This window comes from Sander lucioperca, chromosome 6, assembly GCF_008315115.2.
Source record: "Sander lucioperca isolate FBNREF2018 chromosome 6, SLUC_FBN_1.2, whole genome shotgun sequence".
In the NCBI taxonomy this organism is placed as follows: domain Eukaryota; kingdom Metazoa; phylum Chordata; class Actinopteri; order Perciformes; family Percidae; genus Sander; species Sander lucioperca.
Window position 1 is genome coordinate 2,238,992 of NC_050178.1, and position 21,420 is coordinate 2,260,411.

The 21,420-nt window shown below is 40.9% G+C and overlaps 1 protein-coding gene across 4 annotated transcripts; it reads left to right on the forward strand.

The window, feature by feature from the left end:
- Positions 1–324: 324 nt before the first annotated feature.
- fancd2 (FA complementation group D2) lies at positions 325–20,126 on the forward strand. Of its 4 annotated transcripts, none has more exons than XM_031287761.2 (44): positions 325–659; positions 895–955; positions 1,327–1,461; positions 1,569–1,636; positions 1,720–1,826; positions 1,975–2,035; positions 2,223–2,275; positions 2,379–2,457; positions 2,625–2,749; positions 2,861–2,948; positions 3,115–3,219; positions 3,340–3,440; positions 3,579–3,690; positions 3,831–3,866; positions 4,953–5,099; positions 5,227–5,361; positions 5,466–5,597; positions 5,798–5,905; positions 6,012–6,121; positions 6,236–6,290; positions 9,040–9,159; positions 9,286–9,359; positions 9,476–9,613; positions 9,805–9,905; positions 10,013–10,128; positions 10,220–10,328; positions 10,435–10,533; positions 10,622–10,713; positions 10,798–10,953; positions 11,322–11,438; positions 12,801–12,929; positions 13,038–13,156; positions 13,315–13,425; positions 16,045–16,175; positions 16,257–16,356; positions 16,684–16,806; positions 17,062–17,155; positions 17,284–17,355; positions 17,648–17,686; positions 17,778–17,852; positions 18,351–18,425; positions 18,624–18,770; positions 18,849–18,965; positions 19,848–20,126. In XM_031287761.2, the coding sequence occupies exons 2-44, from the start codon at positions 895–897 to the stop codon at positions 19,923–19,925; spliced, it is 4,350 nt and encodes a 1,449-aa protein (XP_031143621.2). In that variant the 5' UTR covers positions 325–659; the 3' UTR covers positions 19,926–20,126. The 4 variants fall into 4 exon arrangements, with proteins under 4 accessions (XP_031143621.2, XP_035858240.1, XP_035858242.1 ...); XM_036002347.1 differs by having other exon boundaries at positions 1,720–1,823; positions 1,972–2,035; XM_036002349.1 differs by having other exon boundaries at positions 895–952; positions 1,330–1,461; positions 1,720–1,823; positions 1,972–2,035.
- The last annotated feature ends 1,294 nt before the right edge of the window (positions 20,127–21,420 follow it).

The following is a 21,420-nucleotide window of genomic DNA, read 5'->3' on the forward strand; positions in this document are numbered from 1 at the left end:
GAAAATTAGAGAGAACATGTACTTTTTGCATGTGAGAAATATAATGATAGTAGAATAAACTGGCAGGAAATGGAAGGAGAGAACTCAATACATGATATACTTGAAGAAAAGGGTATGACAAGGGAGAGACTTAAAGCTTTATTTATTTTTCTTAATAATACGGGTATAATGAAAAGAATAGTGTTTTTTTTTTTTTTTTTTTTGAATTAATACAAGCCTAGACTCTATGAATGTCATGGTATTACACACTCCTGTACAATTGGTGGCGGTATACTACAAAAATAGTAACAAGAAGAAGAAGAAAAAGAAGAAGAAGAAGAAGAAGAAGAAAATTAGAGACCGTCAAAAACAAGTTGTCATCTTTGTAGTGTTGAACGACGAACTAATTTTAATAGCAGAACAGATATTTTAGTCAACAGACTAACTTCTAAAGGAGCTATATATCAAATGTATAATTGACGTATTGGTTATTTATTACTAGCTGTTACCGCATGCTACCTAAACTCTATGAAGATGACCACTGACACAGATCCCTAACTGTGGTTGATGACGGCGCGCAAAGCACATTGGCGCGGAAGTTTGTTTTGTAACTTGTGTGTCTGATCTGGGTTAGCTAGCTAGTAATATCGTCGTCTGTGTGGGTTCGTCTGCCAATAAACGTATGTCTCAATTTTATCATTCTGAATGATTCTGGCAGCCAAAAACCGATCATACTTAAAGTTAAGGCATGTTTGTGTTATATTTATTGAATTACTGGACTAGCTAATACCTACCCACTGTATTTTTGCTGTAACGTTATAGGTCCAGTGAAGCTAACTTATACTAATATTAGCTTGTTTGCTATTGTGGATACTAGCCTGGTCTAGCTATTAAAAATCCTGTTCTTTTCATCAGATGATGCGTAAAAAGCGACGCCCCTGTCTGGATAAAGGAGAGGAAGCTGCTACGACCACTAGTAAGTTTAATGTAACGTTGACATTAACATCACAGCAATTCATAACAATGTGTCAGTAAAGTTACAGCGTTTCCCAGCTTGCCAACCTAACGCTAGCTATCCAAATTCCCAGATCCCTATCACACTGTAACGTTAACTATGTTATTTACATAAAGATCACAACAGTATGACATAATCTGACAGGACCACTGCATGTTTGACAACTGACATCACACTGACATGATTACACCAACATACAAGACAAACTAACACAATATCCCGTTCCCCTCACAACCTGATGGCACCTTGTCTAAAACATTGTGTATATGTGGGAGCCCACTTTTCTCTTCTGGATATTCTTTTATTAAAGTTTTATTCTCTTCTCTATATAGAGGCAAAGAAGAGTCGCAGCAATGGCCGCCAAACAAAGGAACCTGCCCCAGCAGAGACGAATGAAAGTGTATTTAGCGTCTTTCTTCGAGAGGCAGGTGTCACCTTGAAACAAGGTGGCACATCCAATGAGATTGGTAAACACCGCACACTCAGTCCAAGTTTCAAAACACACCAGGCCAATAAATGAAATCTGTTTTTTCACTTCTGTTTTTTTCCCGGATCTTTATCTTTTCCCTTCTAGCTGTCGACCAAGTAGTTTTCCAAAAAAGGATACAGAAACAACTACAGAAGAGTCCCAGGTACCCTGGGGTAAGTATATACGCCATTCCTATAATAAATAATCAAGGTATTTAGCACGAGACAGTTGTACTCACTAATATTTCTTTGGTAAGATTGTACAGGAGTTCACCACTGGATTGGAGTCTCATATTGAGGACCCTGAGCTGTTTAGGAACTGCCTTCTTCCATGTGTCCCACGATTGTCTGATGGAGACTCTTGGTAACTGTTATAAAAACACTGAAGGCTAATAGAGGCTATTTTAGGCTGAATTGTAATTTATAAAAGGGGTCAGCTACAACCAAGACCAAGCTTATGTCAGGGGTCTGTATGGTGTGACATACTGACGTGTTATCTTTTGTTGTTGCAGTTGTGGCAGCTCATTCCAGGAAAGTCTGCTACGCATGCTGTTGGGGATTGAGATGCTGCAGGTCAGATTTTGTGCATAGAGTCTGTCAAAGACAACTACGTCACCCTTCCCTCACAAAGGATGACGCACAGAAAAACAAAATCAAAATGTATTTTTCTGCTGTAAGGAATGCAAATGTGTACTGTGCAAATAGTACATGTACAGTGCATCTTCCACAAATCCTCAATCTGCTTTTCTTTTTCATGCAGACCTTTATTATTAACACCTTGCTCGAGAAACTCCCAGAATTTATGTTTGATGGGTCAGTATTTAATATGTGTTTACTTTACAGCATTTCAACCATTTTACACACTTTCTGCTGTTGCCTTATTTTTGTAAATGTCATCTTGTTCTGTCCTTCACAGTACTGGAGACGGAGGGCTCAGTATTCCTCACACAATTATTAACCAGCTTAAATGGCTAGACAGAGTCGTGGACAGCAAGGTAGTAATTTCTGTGATGACAGGTTGCATGTACAGTAGTCACAGCCATTATTAAACATGTTTGTTTTTTTGCCTTGTAATCATGTATTTCTTCTTCATAATGGTCATCACTAATTTTTAGATGGGGATGTGTTTATTTCTGCCCTCTTTGCGGCCTGTTGTTTGCAGGAGTTGGCAGTGAAGCTCATGGAGCTGGTGTCAGTAGCAGCAGTGGAGGTTCAGCGTGACATCATCACCAGTCTGCCAGAGATACTGGAAGACTCCCAGCACAATGACATAGCCAGAGAGCTCAAGTATGTAGAACAGTAAATCTCTACCACAGGTCGGTGGTTCTTGTTTTGTATGTGTTGTGTCAGAGTTTCTGATTATACTTATACTTGTATTTTCATCCCTGTTCTCTGTAGCTCTTTACTTCAGGAGAACACTCAGTTAACTGTCCCCATCCTGGATGCCCTCTCTAGTCTGAACCTTAGTTACTCACTACTTACTGAGGTAGAACACACACACGCACACACACGCACACACACGCACACACACACACACACACACACACACACACACACACACACACACACACACACACACACCCACATATTATTATTATTACTCGCCAAGTGAATGTCATCATGTTGTTAACTGTTACTCTCTGCTCTCTCAGGTCCGTGGAGCCGTTATGACCACTTTGGCTGCTGTGCAACTTGAGGACCTACCTGTGGTGGTCAAGTTCATCCTGCACTCTGTCTCAGCCTCTGATGCATATGAGGTCAGAGCTCAGGGCCCTATTTTTCATTCCAAAAACACAACATAGTATTTGTGTTCTCTGGTTGTTATAGTACATATCATTTGAAATCAAGAATGTGGCATGTGTTTTTGCCGTGCGTAGGTGGTGTGTAATCTTCGTAAAAAGCTGGAGTTGGAGCAGTGTGTTCTCCCTCCTGTGCTGCAGGCCTCCCAGAGTCGCATGAAGAGCAGAGGATCAGCAGCGTACGACAACACTGTTTCCTTTTCACTCACAGCTAATACCTCAGTATGTTTTATCAGGAACCTATTTTAAAGTAGGCCAGTAGGTTCTTGATGTTGTATTCCTGGAGATATAATCTAATAAATCTGGTTTTGGAACAGGTCCGCTTCAACACCAGCCGCTAGCAGCAGCCAGGACAGCGTTGCATTGATGTTGGACGGCATCAAGTCAGCAGTCCGATTCCAGAAAATGATATCTGAGGCTTGGCTCAAGGTGGGAAATGAATCCGTATTTAAGCCCCCTTGTTTTAATTGATTATTTATTTTGATTAATAAATAACAAGCTTTTTTAATGACAGTCTTCTCAATTTCAGTGTTGCTTTCTAAACTTTTACTGTGTTGTTTTTTTATTAGGCAATAGAGTCTGTGGACGAAGAGGAGGACCATAAGGTGAGCGTCATCTCCTTAGTTCAGGGTATCCCCATAGTAAATTGGTTTGTGTAAACACTCAGATCCCATTCTATAAGTTTAGAACATTAAGAAAAAAAGGTTAAAGGAACACGCCGACTTATTGGGAATTTAGCTTATTCACCGTAACCCCCAGAGTTAGACAAGTCGATACATACCCTTCTCATCTCCGTGCGTGCTGTAACGCTGTCTGACGGCCCCAGCAGCAGCAGCCCATCACAGAAGATGCATGCAGGTGAACCGGGAACTATATTCTCAGACAGGTTTGCTGCAAAGCAAATCATTCCGCCCAAGTACTATATTCTTCCACCTGAGAATATAGTTCCCGGTTTGTTTACGGTTAGAAGATGGCTGTGTCTCATGTTACATTGTTATTTGTACACGCTGTGACTATACAAATTACAACATGTAAATAGGAACATGTTGGCGTTATTTTGTCACTTATTGGGAGCAGTAGGATTGCTGGAACCATTCACCTGCATGTTATGTGCTGGCCTGCTGCCGCTGGAGCCGTCAGACAGCCTTACAGCACGCACGGAGATGAGAAGGGTATGTATCGACTTGTCTAACTCTGGGGGTTACGGTGAATAAGCTAAATTCACAATAAGTCGGTGTGTTCCTTTAAAAAAAAAAGGAATTTGTTAATTTTGGCAAAAGTTTTACATTTGAAAATGAAGTCTGGAAACGATGATGATAGAAAAATGACTTATTACATTACATGTGATTTAGCTGACACTTTTATCCAAAGCGACATACAATTGCTATATATATCAGAGGTCGCACGCCTCTGGAGCAACTAGGGGTTAAGTGTCTTGCTCAGGGACACATTGGTTGATGTATTGCAGTGGGTATCGAACCCAGCTCTCCCACACCACAGGCATGTGTCACATCAACTGCCCCACCCCCATGTTATCATTATACAGTATATTAGCATATATCATACTGTACAATAACAATCATCTTTAAAATCAGTCATGGCCACAAAGGACATGTTAGGAACCTGTACTTGTATTGTTCACATTAATGTGTGTCTGTGGGGATGGGAATCTATGTGCTCTGCCATGTCAGGTAATAGATCTGCTGGTGCTGTTCATCCTCCATTCCACCAATGCCAACCAGAGCCGGCGGGGAGCGGAGAGGGTGCTGAAGGTGAAAGTGAGGGCTGGACTGATCCAGGACACTCTTCTCCAGAGGACCTTCAGGGACTATGCTCAGGTGGGTCGGTCTGCAGACGTACTAGCTGAAATATAACGACAGTAGCACGGTGCACTTTCTTTGTTTAGACAGTTGTAGACATTATTATACGGATAATATGTTGTGTTAATTAATGACGACACTCTAGGTCATGCGAGGGTATTTCCCCTCCATCCTGGCTCTGGCTCAGAGTTTGTTGCGCTCCCCTGACCCCTGCGTGGTGCCTTTTGGTGGACACATGTACCGACACTCATTCATTGCTTTTGACTCTTACTGCCAACAGGTGAGTTTGCGATTCATTTAAAAAAAAAAAAAAAAGTGCATAAGAGGGTTTATCTGTTATTTTAATTCAGTCGTTTTAATTCTGTTCTGTATTATGTTTTTTAGGAGGTGGTGGGCTCTTTAGTGACCCATGTGTGCAGTGGAGTGGGGGGGGAGGTGGACATGGCTCTGGAGTTGCTCTGCGGCCTCGTTACAGAGAAGCCCTCAGAAATGGCCCTGTATGCTGTTTTTGTCAAGGTAAGGAGGTGATCCATACATCAGCTATTGTAGCTGCTAACCAAACCGCACTTTAAAAATGTATTATTGAAATGTCAGCACAATCGATGTACTAACAGCTTGTAGCTAGCAAAAGGGTCCCTGATGGTTCTCTTGCAGAGGTTTGGTATTTTCCCACTGTGTTTGGTTTAGTTTTTAACTGAGCACAATGTTTGACACAGGGAATCTTGGACTACATGGACAACCTCACACCCCAACAGATCCGCAGACTCTTCCACCTTCTTAGCAGACTGGCCTTCGGGCAACAGCAGCAGGGATGTCACATCCAGGTACCCATTTACAAGAGAATTCAGCCTTTTCTGCTTTTTTCCCCTGCCTTTTCTTGTCATCCTCTCAACTGCTGACCTAGCTTTCTCTTTCTGTTTCTCCCCTCAGGATGACATGCACATAGTGATCCGCAAACAGCTCTCCAGCACTGTGCCCAAGTACAAGCGTATTGGCATCATTGGTGCTGTCATGATTGTAGGCAGCATGGGGGCCATCAGGTAAAGAGGGGGGGGGGGGGACTGACTCACAGGCATAACAGGCAATATTTTCCTTATTCATTCTGTCACTTTATCTTTCTATATGTCTTGATCACACTTTCTGCTGCCCCCCAGGCCTAAAGTGAAGGAGTCACAGACTGGGTCGTTACCCCAGGAGACGTTCAGACAGGTACATATGTTAGGCATTTAAACAATCAGAATGAACAATGTGTATTTTTTGCACTTTGGGATTTTTCATTAGTTTGCTTTTTATTTTATTTATTTTCATTTCAATATCACTTCATTTGTGGCTGTCAGTTAGGGTGTAATATAGCCTGGTTGACACCAGACCCTTCTCAGTTGTAACTGATAGTGGGTCTGGGAAAGGTTCATTGACAGTTATTTCCAAAGGGGCGTCACCAACGGACGCCGCTCAAATGCCTCTGGGCGCATTGGCTAGTCCAACCAATCAGACCAACGATCCAGGTGACGCTGCGCTTCGGTGGTCGTCATGTTGAATGCATGGTTGAATGTAAACAAAAAGCAGCTCGCCGTCGTTGCGCTATCGTCGTCGCGTAAAGCCCGCCTCAACAGTTGTGATTGGTGTAAAGCCCGCCTCAGCGGTTGTGATTGGTGCCTCGATTTTGGGGAAATTGGAAATGGGTTTGAATCATAGACTGTATAATATGAATAATAATATATACAGTCTATGGTTTGAATGGGCTCTTCGCCAGACTGACTTGCAGAGCAAATCTCAAATTTGCCGGAAGTTCGTCAGGGTTTACCCAGGCTAGGTGTCATAGTGAGTTATACCTGCAATCCAAACCTTCTCTCCTATTTGTTTGGGTATTTGTTCCTATTTATTATTCTCTGTCTTATTGTTCTGTGTATCTTATTGTTTCTATTAATTGATCTTGATTATCTTGATCTAAAGCAGCTAAAGTTGTCAGCACCGGAGTCCAAGAAAAGTTTCCCAGAGGGGACAATAAAGTATAATTGGATTAAAAAACGTCTGGTACATTTAGACAACAGTGAACTTTTTGATGTACTTCAGTTCTGCATACCTGCAAACTAGTCGCTTTTCGGGGAAAATCGCCGTTTTGAATGGGAAAATGTCCTCCACGTGAATCGTGTAGATCCGAAAAGTTTTTATTGGGGGGGGGGGGTGGGTATACGGCACCGGTGCCTTAACGGCCGTTCTCTACCGGACCGAATAGCAACGCGGATTTCGGTGCCTTATTTAGGCGTCACTTAAATGCCTACGCTTCTCTCTGATGCTTTCGATCCGAAAACGGACGTTAGAGGGAACTGAAACATCGCCGCACAGGACGCTAGTTAACACTACACCTGACAGCAGGTAACGTTAGCCTACCGTTAGCTAGCAGCTGGAGTAAACACGCTTACGATGCTGACAGCTAAACGGTGTAAAAGTGTGTCTGTCTGTATTTCACTGGAGAGGATTCCAACAGTCTGTAGCTGCCGTTGTCTGAAAAACAACACAGATGTTGCGTTCACTTGAAATTCGCCTTGCCAGCTTCGTGCTGCATTCAAAGTTGTTGTAAAATACCCTTTTCTCATCCAGTGGTTGTTTTTGTCGTTTAACAGGAATTTACTGGTGAAATAAGTTATTGTTATAAGTTATTGTTATTCCATTTTTAATAAATCAAGAGAATCATGGGAATGATGTGTCACCTCTTTCAGCTCTTCTGAGTTTGCAGGTATGAGTTCTAGATTTAGTGTTTTATAGAGGGCGAGGAAGTGTCTCATAAATGTAGATCTTATAAAACAATAACATTTTATTTTAAATATATTTTTTTGAAAACATCCAAAAGCCCGTGACTAATATTCTTATTTTGCATTCATTTTTGGTTTTATAAATTGCTAAGATGGCTTTGTGTAATTTTGAAACCTTATTCACTTTTTCTTTTGGTAAGTGGCCGTGTTTTATCAACTGACACTTTGATTCTAACCTTTATATAATTTACATTTGCTTCCAAGAGTGGTCTGGGTAGGGTCAGCAGCACTACTTTAGGGCTGTATATAGAGTAGATAAATAACCCTTCATTTGGTGGTTGTATTCAAGCCTCTGACTCAAGCACAGACTCAGTTGATTTATACACTGCGCACCAGCTACAGCTTTTCCTTTTGCTAACTAAACCTGTGCTGTGAACTCCCTGCGGAAGAGGTCAAGCAAAAACATTACAATGGGAATATTTTCTCCTGCCACAAACTATAAAAAGGCACTTTATTATAAGTTGAGTATTCTGTCACTTCTTGTTAAACCTCCCAACATGGTTGGGTGATTGTAACTGAAGATGTACTCTGGTCTGTAGATATCTTTATGTATGGGTGTATTGGTGGTTCAGCCCAAAACTGTTACTGTCCTTCTTACCGCTGCTCCATTGAGAGTATACTGTCTTACTGTATCTGTGTGTGGTTTGCCAGCTGCACAGCAACAGAGATGAAAGCGCTCCAGAGGGTAGTCGCCATCGGCCAAAAGATCACTGACTGCCCTCTCCCCTCCTTGGATGATCTTTATAGCTCTCGCTGCCTTTAAAAAAGCCAAGAGCAAAGATCCATCTCAGCCTGGACACTCTCTGTTTGAACAGCTGCCCTCGGGCACGAACAAACAGGCTGAAAAAGTTTTTATCTAAGAGCCATCATTAAACTTAATGCCATTTGAGTTTAAGGATGAATCATGCAGTGAATGTTTTTGTGTGTGTAGTATTCCTGTGTTTTGTGTTTTTAACTTTCGTTTTTAAACTATTTGTATACTGATTTCTAGAGCCTTTTTTATGCATATACATATAGATATTTATTTTCCTGCTTTGCACTTTTCACTGATGTTTTGCACTGAGAGGACTGCATTCAATTTCGTTGTACATTTACAATGACAATAAAGACTATTCTATTCTTTTCTATTCTATTGCTTGTTGCAGGTGACAGCCCTGTTGGAGCTGGTGAAGTCTAGCAGTGAAAGCTCTCCTGAGGCTGCCGCTCTGTACTACGATGAACTGGCCAACCTGGTCCTGAGCTCTGCCCTGCACCCACAGGTGCAGGTGTGTCTCACACAAACATTGAACATATTTCCTATGTTAATAGCTCCTCTTAATTTATAACATTTCTGACACGCAACTAAGGCATGATTAAGCATACTGGTCCTGTTGTTTTCCTCCTACCAACAGCAAATGATCGGAAATAGTGTCCTAAATGAGTTCCAGGAGGACTTTGTGGTGGATCTAGGGCCAGAAATATCGGGGTTAGTGATGAATAGCTGGCAGCACAAAAAATGATTCGCTTAAAAAAAACAAAACTTAAACTTAACTTAAAAACATTTATTCCTGTAACTACTGTCATTAATCCCATGTATCTCAGTCCCTTTCACTTTACGCCCCGCGTGATGTACAACCTGGAAGACGGGGAGACTCCGGGAATTGCCATCAACCTGCTGCCTATATTGGCCAGAGACATGCAGAACAAAGGAGAGCACAGTCAAACCAAGAAGGCGCACAAGTCAGTCACCCTACTGCCACCACCTCTAACCAGTTCTAATGAGTGACAACAAAATATTTCCTTAATGGTGTATTTCACTTGCAGTACAGCCAGATTTACAGTTTCAGTTTATTTTCGCAAAATATCTTACAAACATACATGTAATTAATGGAGATTTTGAATGTGTTTCTTTCTGTTTTTTGTTGGGGCAGGCGAGTGTCTCTTCTCTGTCTGTCTCCGTTTTTTCGCCTCCTGAGACTCTGTGAGGAGAAACAGAACCAGGGAGACCTGGATGAGATTGACGGCCTGCTGGGTGAGGAAGTGGAATTACGCATTTTCAACCGGAAAGCAAGTTTGTTTTCATTTCTATGGCTGTAAAATAATGTGTGTCTGTGTGTGTTTACATTTGCTGGAGCACAGGCTGCCCTCTGATCCTAACAGACATGGATGTATTGGAGAAAACAGAGAGCCTGTCAAAAGCTGAGAGGGAGTTCCTCTGTACTTTGCTGTTTCACACCATCAACTGGCTCAGAGAGGTAACTGCATGTGACTGATTTGTACAACACGTTTTTCTTAAAAGTAGGAGATATGTAACTAAAGCAGTGTCTTGCCCCTGTTTTGTGATAGGTCATAAATGCATTCTGTAGACAAAAAGAAACTGAGATGAAGATGAAAGTGATGACCCGTCTGCAGAACATCACCTACCTTCAGACACTGTTGGAGAGGGCGTTGGCAGGTGAGGTTTTGATCCATCAATACTGGGCATCACAAAAATCTACCCAGAATACCATGTGATGTCAGTTCTAAAAAGTAATTTTCTTTTTCTTTAATGTGTGTTTCAGGAACACCTGGCTATGTTCCACCTGTTGCCAACTTTGATGGAGAATGCACAGATGTGGTTCTACTTAGTGCTGCTGCTCCTGTAAATAAGGCAAAGAAAGGTAAGATAGATTTTTCTCCACGTTAATGAAACCAAATACTCTGAATAAGGGAATAAAAACGTACTTAATTGTCACATATGTTATTTAGATGGCACAGGAAAGAAGAGGAAGGCCCCTGGCAGGAATTCGTCCGAGAGCAGCTCTCAGCTTGAGGAACCAAATGAAGACAAAACTCAGCAGGTAAACCTTGACCTCTCGTATTAATCTCTTGTTTTTTTGTTGGTATGTAACCGAGCTAAAAAGGGGATTCTGCTTGTGCTAAAGGAGCAACCAGAAAAGGAGAAAGAAAAGGAGATCCGGCAAGGTGTCAGTCTGGTGTCCTACAGACCGTTTTTCAGGGAGCTGGACATGGAGGTGTTCAGTGTGCTGCAGTGTGGCTTGCTGTCCCGCTCACTGCTGGACTCAGAGCTCCACACCAAGGTAAGAAAAAAAGAATAAGTTTTAGGCCTTTTATATGTTTCTTTACTTAATTATTGATTTTATATATTTTTTTTTAACGATTTAAAAAAATGGCTTTTTAACTTAAAATTAAGGTTAGGGGTTAGGCATAGGGTTAGTCAGGGAACGTCAGCTTACATACTGTATATATGTTTATATATATATATATATCTATCAAGACCTGGGAACATTATTACCCAACCATACTTTGACACTGAGAACGATGATTGGAAGCATGGGGATTTATTTGGATTGTAGTGAAATCAATATCTATGCAGTTTTACAATGTATACACCACATACATCAATACACAGGTTTTTCATCTCCTCTTATATTCCTACATGATTGAGGTGCAAGAAGAGGTTCTGCTGGGTCCCGCTGAGCTGGTGTTCCTGTTGGAGGATATGCTTCGCAAACTGGAGTTCAGTCTTACAGCTGCCCCTGCCAAGAGACCCCCTTTCTTTAAGGTACAGAAAAAAAGCATACAGTGATAAACGCAGATCAGAGAAGTTAGGCTGCGTGCCGATAACATCCGGCAGCTCCGGCGATTCGCCGCAGGGTTGTGCCGTAGTGTGGAGTGTCACTTATATGGCCCATTTATGTGTGACGTCCTGTTGTGTTCTTTAACCCCCCAATGTAGCACAAGTAGACTTTACATTTTACAATTAGTATTTTACGTCGGATCGTTTTTATAATCTTGACATTTCCAGCTGCATTTAAAGGCAGCGTCATACTATGGAGAACGTAGTCCATCCGCCGGATGCATATATTTTAAATTGAGACAGCTAGCTAGTTACCTAGGAGTTTTCTCTCGCAGGACTATTTTGCAGTGGCTCTGTGCGGGGTTTAGCGCTGCCCATGATGATTGTGATTGGTTTAAAGAAATGCCAATATAATAAACCAGAGCACGTTTTTCTTCCATCCCGGAATGCTGCGTGGACTAGCCAGACCCTCCTCCGCTCCGTGGTGTGTGGATGGTCTGGCAAAGCCAGATTATGGAGACAGAGACAATAGAGATGGAGGGACTGTGCATTGTGCTGGAAGTTGTTGCAGGAAACAATCAGATGTTACACAAACTCCTGGGCAATTAAGTGCCTGTGTTTTGCTTTTTACCCACATAGTTTTTTAAAACTTTTTTGTTGCAGCGATAGAGACAGTGATGTTTACTGTGCAGGTCTCCCACACCGCCTCAGAATGGACTGACAACTCTGATCGCCTGTTACATGATTGGCCGCCGCAGGGTGACATCAGCTTGCGTTTCTCCAAAAGTTGAATCTGTCTCAACTTTTCGCCGCAGCCAGGGTCCAAAATTAACTTTGCCAAATGGCTAGTGAATGTTCAAATTTTACCAGCCACTCAATAGATTACCAATGTTTTTTGGCTGGTGAGTGAAGCAAATCTACCAGCCATTGTATATTTTACCAGCATTTGGCTAGTAGATGATGCTAATTTTGGACCCTGCGGCGCAGGCCGCTGCGGGTTTTTCAGCACTCCCCTAGCGTCTGAACGCGGCCTTATGAAAGCTCTCGAAATGCGAGAATGTGCAGGTCTTTGAAATGTTTGACAATGTCTGGGTAAGAACAGTTTGCAATATACAGTACATTATTGTTTTCTTAGACTTTCCTTTGATGCAGGCAAATACAATGGCCTGAAGAAATACTATATAATATAAACTATAATGACAGACTCAGTACATTTTCTGAGTCTGTCATTAGTCAAGAAGCTTTGAGTGTCGATGATGATGAATGATATTTAGTTCCAACTGTACAAAGATGTAATTTTCGGGCTTATATGAGAAGAAACTTAATGACAAACATTTTCTTGTGCAGGGAAGGGCCGATAAGAGCGTGGGTTTCTCCCATCTACAACAGAAGAGCTCCAAGGATATTGCTTCCTACTGCGTCCAGCTGCTGCCCACCCTCTGCTCACATCTGGAAAACTGCCACAACCATTTTCAGGTACAAACACAAACAATCTGTAGATATGAGTGAAGACTTTGTCTCTTTCTTCTAGTTTATAAAAAAATTGCTTTGTGTTTGTTTACATTTGTGCATTTTTTTCCCCAGACACTGCTTTCTGAGAACAACGGCGTTGTGGACGGACCTGCCACAGATGTTCAAGAGCACCAACTGATGTCATCAGGCTACCAGCTGCTCCTGCAGGTCCTGAACACCACCTTCAGCTGGTGAGGACCAGCACCACTGACTTTCATGTCAGACATTAAATCATTTAACTCTATGAAATGTTAGAGCAGTATGCTATTTGGAAGAGTCAGTCTGGCTTCTGTTGAGTTTTGTCTCTGAAATGTATCTGTATCTGTATCTTTATGTGGGTATTTGTCAGGTCTGGATTCAGCCAGCCAGGGCACCGGAGCTTACTGAAGAAGGCTCTTGGAGTTTTAGCTGAACGACTAAAAGGGGGAGGTAGTGAGTTGACCCTGGAGCAGCTTGTAAAGTAAGTGATAAAGTTTAAGAACAGCAGAGTTACTACTACATATAATGTATGTTTTTTTTTATTATTTATGTATTGATCTGTTTGTTTATCACATTAAAGCTTTAGTGCGTACCTTTTTTATATTAAAGAACGTCTGTTACATTCAAGCCATTGCCAAATGAGTTGATACAAAGCTAATTAAGACTATCAGCTCCACACAACTCTCTCTGTATTTCTCAGCATGACTATGTTTATAAAATGGTGTCATCCTGCGCAGAAACTTGAGTGAAGATATTTTACCTTTTCTGAAGAGTCCATGTTTTTTGAATCCTCCATGTCCTCCTTGGTTAAAACCAACTGCATGGAGGGGTGGGGGTGGTGCGCGATTATGGAAGGCTTGTGTCATGTGGATGCAGCAACAGTGGTGTTGTCATTACTTAGAATTCCTCATGGGGGAGACAGAAACTATGCACTGTAGCTTTAAATAGGCCTTGGTGGCCTCTCACTGCTAAAAAGAAAGTAAATGCTAGTGCTGTCAAACGATTAAAATATTTAATCGTGATTAATCACATTAATGTCATAGTTAACTCACAATTAATCGCAATCAATCACATTTTTATCTATTCTAAATGTCCCTAGATTTCTTTTTGTCCAATTATTTTTTCTCATTTTAATGCTCTTATCAACATGGAAAAGTGGATTGGCTTGCTTTGTGCTTTTGTCGCCTGGCTTTGACGAGGGGACGGAGAATTCGCATCAGCTGTGTGCTTGGCCATCAAGTGGTATTTCAGACTGGACGTGCTGCGATGATAGCTCAGTTCACAACGACAAAACACACAGATCACGTTGGTCTTGTCAGTGGAACCATTTGTCAACTTTTTAAAAGTAAACTTTCCATTCAGAATCTTATTGCCATCCATTTCGGCGTCTCGCGCTCACCATCCACTCAAAACGTAACATTAGCCTACTACTCTTTGGCCCAAACAAGTGTGTACGGCGTGCCTGTTGTTTTGTTTCCGGTCTAGCTAGATCCGGTGTAGTGTTGTAGTTTTTCTAACGTTACTAGTTGTTGCAACAGCATGTGAAAAAAAAACTACAAAGTTTGCTATGCCAAAAAGAACGTTAATCTCGCGATAAAAAAATTGACGCCGTTAAAATGGGTTTGCGTTAACGCCGTTAATAACGCGTTTAACTGACAGCACTAGTAAATACAGAACCATTTTTAAACATATATATAAACATAACATTTACAAAAAAACGGCATAATTCTCCAAATAACTGAATAAAGAGCAACTATTTACAACACAATAGCAACAAATGTATTACCGGGTATGTAATATCCATGGGCCCAGCAAAGAACAAGGGACATTTCCAAAATGTTCTGCAAGGAAACTCTTAAAGGAGAACTACGCCCCTTTTTCAAAATTCATACATGTCATTCCTATTGTCTTAAGAGACAGTCCAAACATTTTAGTAAACACCAACAACTCTCCCAAATCCAAAAACTGGAGTGACCAAACACTGAAACTCAAATGTTTGATGTCATCAAGTATAAAGTTCCACCAACTGGAGAGTGTTGGGTTGAAACACTCAGTGAAGGTTGGGTACCACCTGATGACATCAGCTCCTGCTACGGTTACCTCAAACGGTAACTGAAGAAAGCCCCGGGTGTATGTCACAAGAGAGACTTCTTTGGTTTCTGGCTTTGAGAGAGAGTAGCATGTTTACAAAAATGTATTGAACTTTCATAGGCCATGGAAATAACATATTGGAATTCCTAATTTAGGTGGTGTTCTCCTTTTAATACCAGCATTGTCTAATAGTGTCAATTACAATGCTTGTAGTAGAGCTTAGATCGGGCCCAAAAAAATCAAGCCCGACCCTACCCGAGCCCGTACACGTTGCGTCCGAGACCGGCCCGACACATTAACTGTAATTATGAGCCCCAGCCCGATTTAAACCCGACAATTTTTTAATACGTGGGCCGTTATAATTGACGTTCTCAACTACAATTCCGAGTTGTTTGAACTACAGAAATCTGTTTAGAATTATCTTAATACCGGTAATGCAACAAGGACGAAGCATGTAAACTGCGCTGCTTGTTTATTCAGAATGGAATGGATCGCAAATGGATCCGAATGAAGAAACGTAAAAAAAAAAAGACTCGACCCTAAATCCCTCAGCCGAATAGTGAGGGTAACAGATCAAGGCAGCAACATAATCAAAGCCCTGGAACCATATAGGAGACTTTCTTGTCTCGATCACCTAATTAATACTGTCCTTCGCAATGGTCTGCATGCTGACGCACTGGCCGACAACAGTGCTGCAGATGGGGGAGACACGATGTAGCACAGTTTATCTCACACTTAAGTCAGTGCAGGACACCCAGAGCTACGGGAGAAGCTGGAGAGGCATAGATTGCTCCCCACCGAATAAGGCTAATAAAGTAATGATTAAAAAAACACAAATGCTTGATCAAGGGCCCGGCCCGGCCCGATCATAGCGGCGTAAAATATTGGCCCGGCCCGTGGGTCGGGTCCGGTTCGGGCTCGGGCTCGGGCAGAGAATCTAAACTCTAGCTTGTAGTTGTGTTTTTGACAGAATCAAATGTATCTTTACCCCCTTTTTTGCTCTGTTTAGACACAGCTTTGAGTATCTGGTGAACTTCGGCAGCACAATGCCAAGTCTCAGCACAGCCCTGTGTCTCTCCCAGCTTCTGTCCACTGTGTCTGAGAAAGGAGGGAACCCTGCTGCCTACAGAGAGCAGACCGGTCAGTCTGACATGTTGCCTCACTTAAACGTATCTCCTATCCAATGGACTGTGATGATAAATGCCTGATTGTTCTTCCTAGCTTCCCTCGCAAAACGTTTCCTGAGCCAAGACTGGGTGACAGCCAGCGGAGAGAAGGAGCGAGGGAACAAATTCAATGAAGCACTTCACACTCTCCTAAGGTGCGTCTGCATGTCAGAAAGGTTTGATGGAAAGCAACCAAAATGCTTGTATTAGCGCCTGACTGATTAGTGGCAATGGATTTTAGTTAATCACACATACATTGGTATTGGTATATATGATATAAACTGCTTAGGAAATTACCTATAGCTCTTTAATAAATATCTATACTCCAACAACAACACATGATGTTAAAGCACCTAGAAGTGTTAGCACGTTTATAAAGCACACCGTTTCTAGTTAACACATTATATATGGCACTGTTATAACTGTGAACAAGCATCTAAATGTTTTAATTATGATGTCTTTGTCTTTTCCTCTCTCTGCAGAATTTACCTGGAGCATGTCGATGATGTTCTGAAGGCAGTGGAGGAAATAGCAGGAGAAGGAATCACTGAGCTCCTCAATGCCTCAAAAGATGAGAGATCTGCATCCTGGCCCACGCTCAACAGGTAGCTCCTCATCCCCATCAGTTCGTTGTGCTTAGTTGTCTCAGAGCAAAATGGAAGTTCACCTGTGAGTTAGTGATTATACAAAAGTAGCCCAGATTGCAGTTAGATTGATCCATGTGTTCCTGCCTCAGCACGGCCTCATGGCTTACTGTGATAGCAATAACTTCACAACAATCACATGAACGAGTATATTTATCCACATAGTTATTATTCTGTTGTCCATTCTTCCAAAATTGTCGTCTTCTTCTTCTTCAGGCAGACATTCCTGGTGTTCTACAAAGTGTTGATGTCAGAGTTGGAAAAGGCCATCAGAAAGATTCCTGCTGGCAAAGTCAGTGACAACTCTGAGGTCAGCCACTAGGTGTCACACTGTACACTGTAGTACTGTACATCTTAGAGCTCAATGTAATCAGAGCCACAAAACATGTGCATGCGTGTTTTATTTAATAAAACATGTAACCCATGTCCTCCTTCAAGGCTCAGCGTGAGAAGCTGCTGACATGGAACCTTGCTGTCAGAGATTTTCATATCCTGGTCAACCTAGTTAAGGTCTGTTTGCATCATCTAATGGCTGTGAATGTCTTTTGCACAGATTTTAACATTTGACCTCATCTCAGCATTCAGCCTCACTGGGTTATATCTTCCATGTTATGGTATTTCATTAGTTTTGGGTAACTCATACTGTGGGTTGAATTAGACGTGCCATTTTATAATCTTTATCATTTAATTTCATCACTTTTATCCCATCTTATCTTTTGTAGATTAGTTAGTCTTTAACAAATCTATGTGTTTCAGTCAGGCTCATCTTCTCACATATTTATCCTCTAATCTCTTCCCACAGGTGTTTGATTCTAGGCCGGTGCTCATTGCGTGCCTAAAGGTGAGTCGACTGCCGTGTGCCTTGAAAAAGATTTCACATTCAGGTGAAACTGCTATGACTTTGCATTAACTGATCATGTTGTTATTGGTAGTATGGCCGCCTTTTCCTGGAGTCTTTCCTGAAGTTGGGGATGCCACTACTGGACAACAGTTTCAAAAGGCACATGGTATGCATAGAATCTTGTCACCTAGTACAGCTAGTTAATGCCATATTAAGCTGAACATTAACATTTTCAACAAGTATGGCCTTTGAAAACTGAATAGTCTTAAATGGTTGACCTTGACATTATTTCTGCTAACAACTAACAACTACAGTACACTTTACTCAAGGGAATTATCCTGCTTTCTGAATTAATATAATCAAAATATTTTTGAAATACTCCCACCTAGACCTTCAGAAAATAATGTATTTAAAGACATTGAATTAAAGCACAAACAAATTCACAGATTTCATAGTATTTACATAATATTTTCTAGTTTATTCCCAAACACGTTGATTCACTTTTATATATAAGTGCATGTTTTCTGCTTCTGCTTCCCTATATCATTCAAACATGGGTTGGCACTAGAGCATGGCTAAGCACAGAAAAACATTCTGTGTCGTTGTGTAGAAATGTGCAAAATGAAGTGCTGACAGTGGAATGACTATGCATTGTCTTTTTAAGGAGGATGTCCAGAGCCTGCTAAAAACCTTCCAGCTCAGCACCCGGCAGCTCCATCACATGTGTGGACATTCTAAGGTAGCTACAGATCACACCCTTTCTAGCACATTCATATGAGACATCTCACTGCGTGTACTCGTGCCAAATCTACCAATCCGGGAGTACAAAATATTCCTGTTAAATTAGAGAAAAGACAGCCAGAGTCTGGACAATGCACATGTTAATCCGTGGGTGCTCTATAACTAAGAAGCCTTGTCATCATGTGTTGGTGCTCAGATTCACCAGGATACAAGCCTGACCAACCACGTACCAGCCTTAAAGAAGTGCCTCGAGCAGTTTGTTTACAGAGTGAAGGCCATGCTGACGCTCAACAACTGTCAGGAGGCGTTTTGGATTGGCAACCTGAAGAATCGCAACCTGAAGGTATAACGTTATGGAATTTTTATTATGTGTCTGTTCATATTTTGAGTTAATCAGTTAAAGGAATGATATATGCTGCAGGGTGAAGAGATTCTTTCTCAGCGGTCACAAGGAAGTGATGAGGAGGATGATGATGATGATGATGATGAGGAGGAGCAGCAATGTTCACCACTGCCTCAGGACCAGTCAGAGGATGAGGTACCTGCCATTTCCAGGCATTATGTCAACATCTGATACAGGAGTAGGACTGGCTCCCAGCAAATTTGTTTCAATTTAGACATGTTATTGTTTTTATTTATTAGGTATAAGTAAAGATTATTGTTTTTTTGTATAGAGTATAGTTTCATTTTGACATAAAAATAAAACTTTTTGATTCTGTAACACGTTGAGACAATATTACCTAGAGTTTACTACAATCAGCAGTGACTTGACCAAGAATTAGTTGACAAAACGTACTAAAATGGTGTCAAAACTACAGAGACCAACAGGTACTGGGTAAATGTTTTGACAATGTGTGCACATTAATTATACTATACTATATGAACGGTGGTGCTTTTCAAAACATCAACCTGGGAGGAATTTGGCATACAACAAAATCAGGGAGTGTACCTTGTAAACAAAAGAGGAAAAAAATACTGACTAAAAGCCTTTTCATAAAACTGAACAATGGATAAATTAATGGTAAATAAACAGGTAGAGTAATGTGTAAGTAAGTGTAAAGTGGCTGAAAAGATTAGCAGGAGTAGGACCACAACACAGGTTTTATTTGGAGGGATAAGCAGCACACAGTAATAATACAGTCAGTTATATTAGCCAGCCAAACAATGTGCTTCCACTGCTGCTGAGTTGGCCATTACTCTGTGAAGTTTAAAGCATACAGGTCAGTCAACAGGCAGTTGAAACTGTAGAGGGACGTGGGCTGATAAGATTAACGTTGGAGCACTCCAGCAAGCTAATGATTAGTGGCTGACACAGTTAACAGGGAAAATGTTGTGCAGTTTCTTCCTAATGCTGCTTTATGCAGCTTCACAGCTTTAATTAAGCATATTTGCCAAATGTTTCTAATGTGCTTTCCATCAGGCCCAGGAGACAGACTCAACGAAGGTGAACAGAGAGGACGATGTGGATCAAGATGATATTACAGATGACTCTGACTGAAAGAACCATAAACTGTTGGTTTTCATTTGCATTTGGGTCAAACCCCCATTTGTGAATCACATTTTGACGTTTGAAATGCCAGTTGTAGTGTCTTTACATTAACACTTTCTAAATGTATTGAATACTGCTACTCAATTGGCAGTGTTCAGGTATAGGATAAATAACTCCAGTATATAATCGCAATAACACTGCAAGCACATTAAAAAAAGTTCATGAGATGCTTTTATGTACTTCTACAGGTTTTCTTTTCTGTTGAAGATAAAACATGCCTAATAATTAGGTGTTTTTGTGAAAAAAATGTGCTGTATGCTTTATTCTATTTGTTTGCCGACAAAATAAAATATAGATTGTTAAAGAATTACAATCCAGAGCATTTTTTTTCTTTTATCCTAGAATGTATCTGTGGTGCAGCCAGATACTCCACATAGCGCTGTGGAGATAGGTCTGGCAGTGTGCTAGAGCCCGACCGATAAAGGATTTTTAAGGCCGATATAGATACAAATATTTGGTGATTTAAAAATCAGATATTCCGATATATCTGCTGATATATATTTAAAAAAAAATATATATATCCAGAAATGCGTAACAAAACATTAACAGATTTTCCTAATATTAGTTATTTGTAGTTATTCTATGAGAGTCCTCACTAAAATAATAATGATAATGCAGTTTAAAAATAAACTTGTTTGTTTTATTGTCACAACAGAACAGAGGAACATCAAAATATATTAAAGTTCTGATAAATAAAATGTATAAAAATACAATCTTAAGATATGAAACTTAAAGTCCTTTTGAACAAAACACAATAACAAAAATCAGTGTTGCCAACAGGGACGTTGTAGAGCGCCCTCTGGTGGACAAACGCCAACACTCATAACATGGTTGAAGGGTGTTTCGTTTGTTTTTATTTAATTTTTTAAATATTCAGTTATCGGCCATTATAAATGCCGATACCGATAGTTTGGAAAATGCCTAATATTGGCCCGCCGATATATCGGTCGGGCTCTATGAGAGACTATACAAAAACTGACAGCACACAGCTTTGAACATACTGCAGCAAACCAGGAAAACTACTTTTTGCTTTGAAACATTATCACACAACTGATTTGTCCTAACTTGTTTACAGAGCCTGTGCTGAGCTTATAAATCTGTCCCGTCACACCAACTCCTCTGGATTCTGCCATAGACTGTAACAGGCTATGGATTCTGCTCAAATTTGTTTTCTGTTTCGCTTCATATTTTGTCCTTAATGACTTTCCATAGTTTGGTGAATTTGACGTCAGCAGGACTTTACAATGCTGTTTGAACAAAACCTTTAATGTTTGTGTCTGCAGTCCTTTAAAGCAGCACTGACAACTGTCTGATAGCACCGACATCCTTAACATAAGTTCCTCGAATCATTTATAGAGCACGGGAATCAGTGAAAGAACAACATATTTAAAAGAAAACAGAAAATCACCGCTTCTTGTTACAGCGCTCTATCTTTCTGTACAGC

Excerpts from the sequence above, each read along its gene's own strand:
- fancd2 (XM_031287761.2), top strand. The coding sequence starts at position 895 with ATGATGCGTAAAAAGCGACGCCCCTGTCTGGATAAAGGAGAGGAAGCT. Across the intron at positions 2,036-2,222 it reads TGGGGATTGAGATGCTGCAG|ACCTTTATTATTAACACCTT; the intron begins GTCAGATTTTGT and ends TTTTTCATGCAG. Across the intron at positions 9,160-9,285 it reads CCCTGCACCCACAGGTGCAG|CAAATGATCGGAAATAGTGT; the intron begins GTGTGTCTCACA and ends TCCTACCAACAG.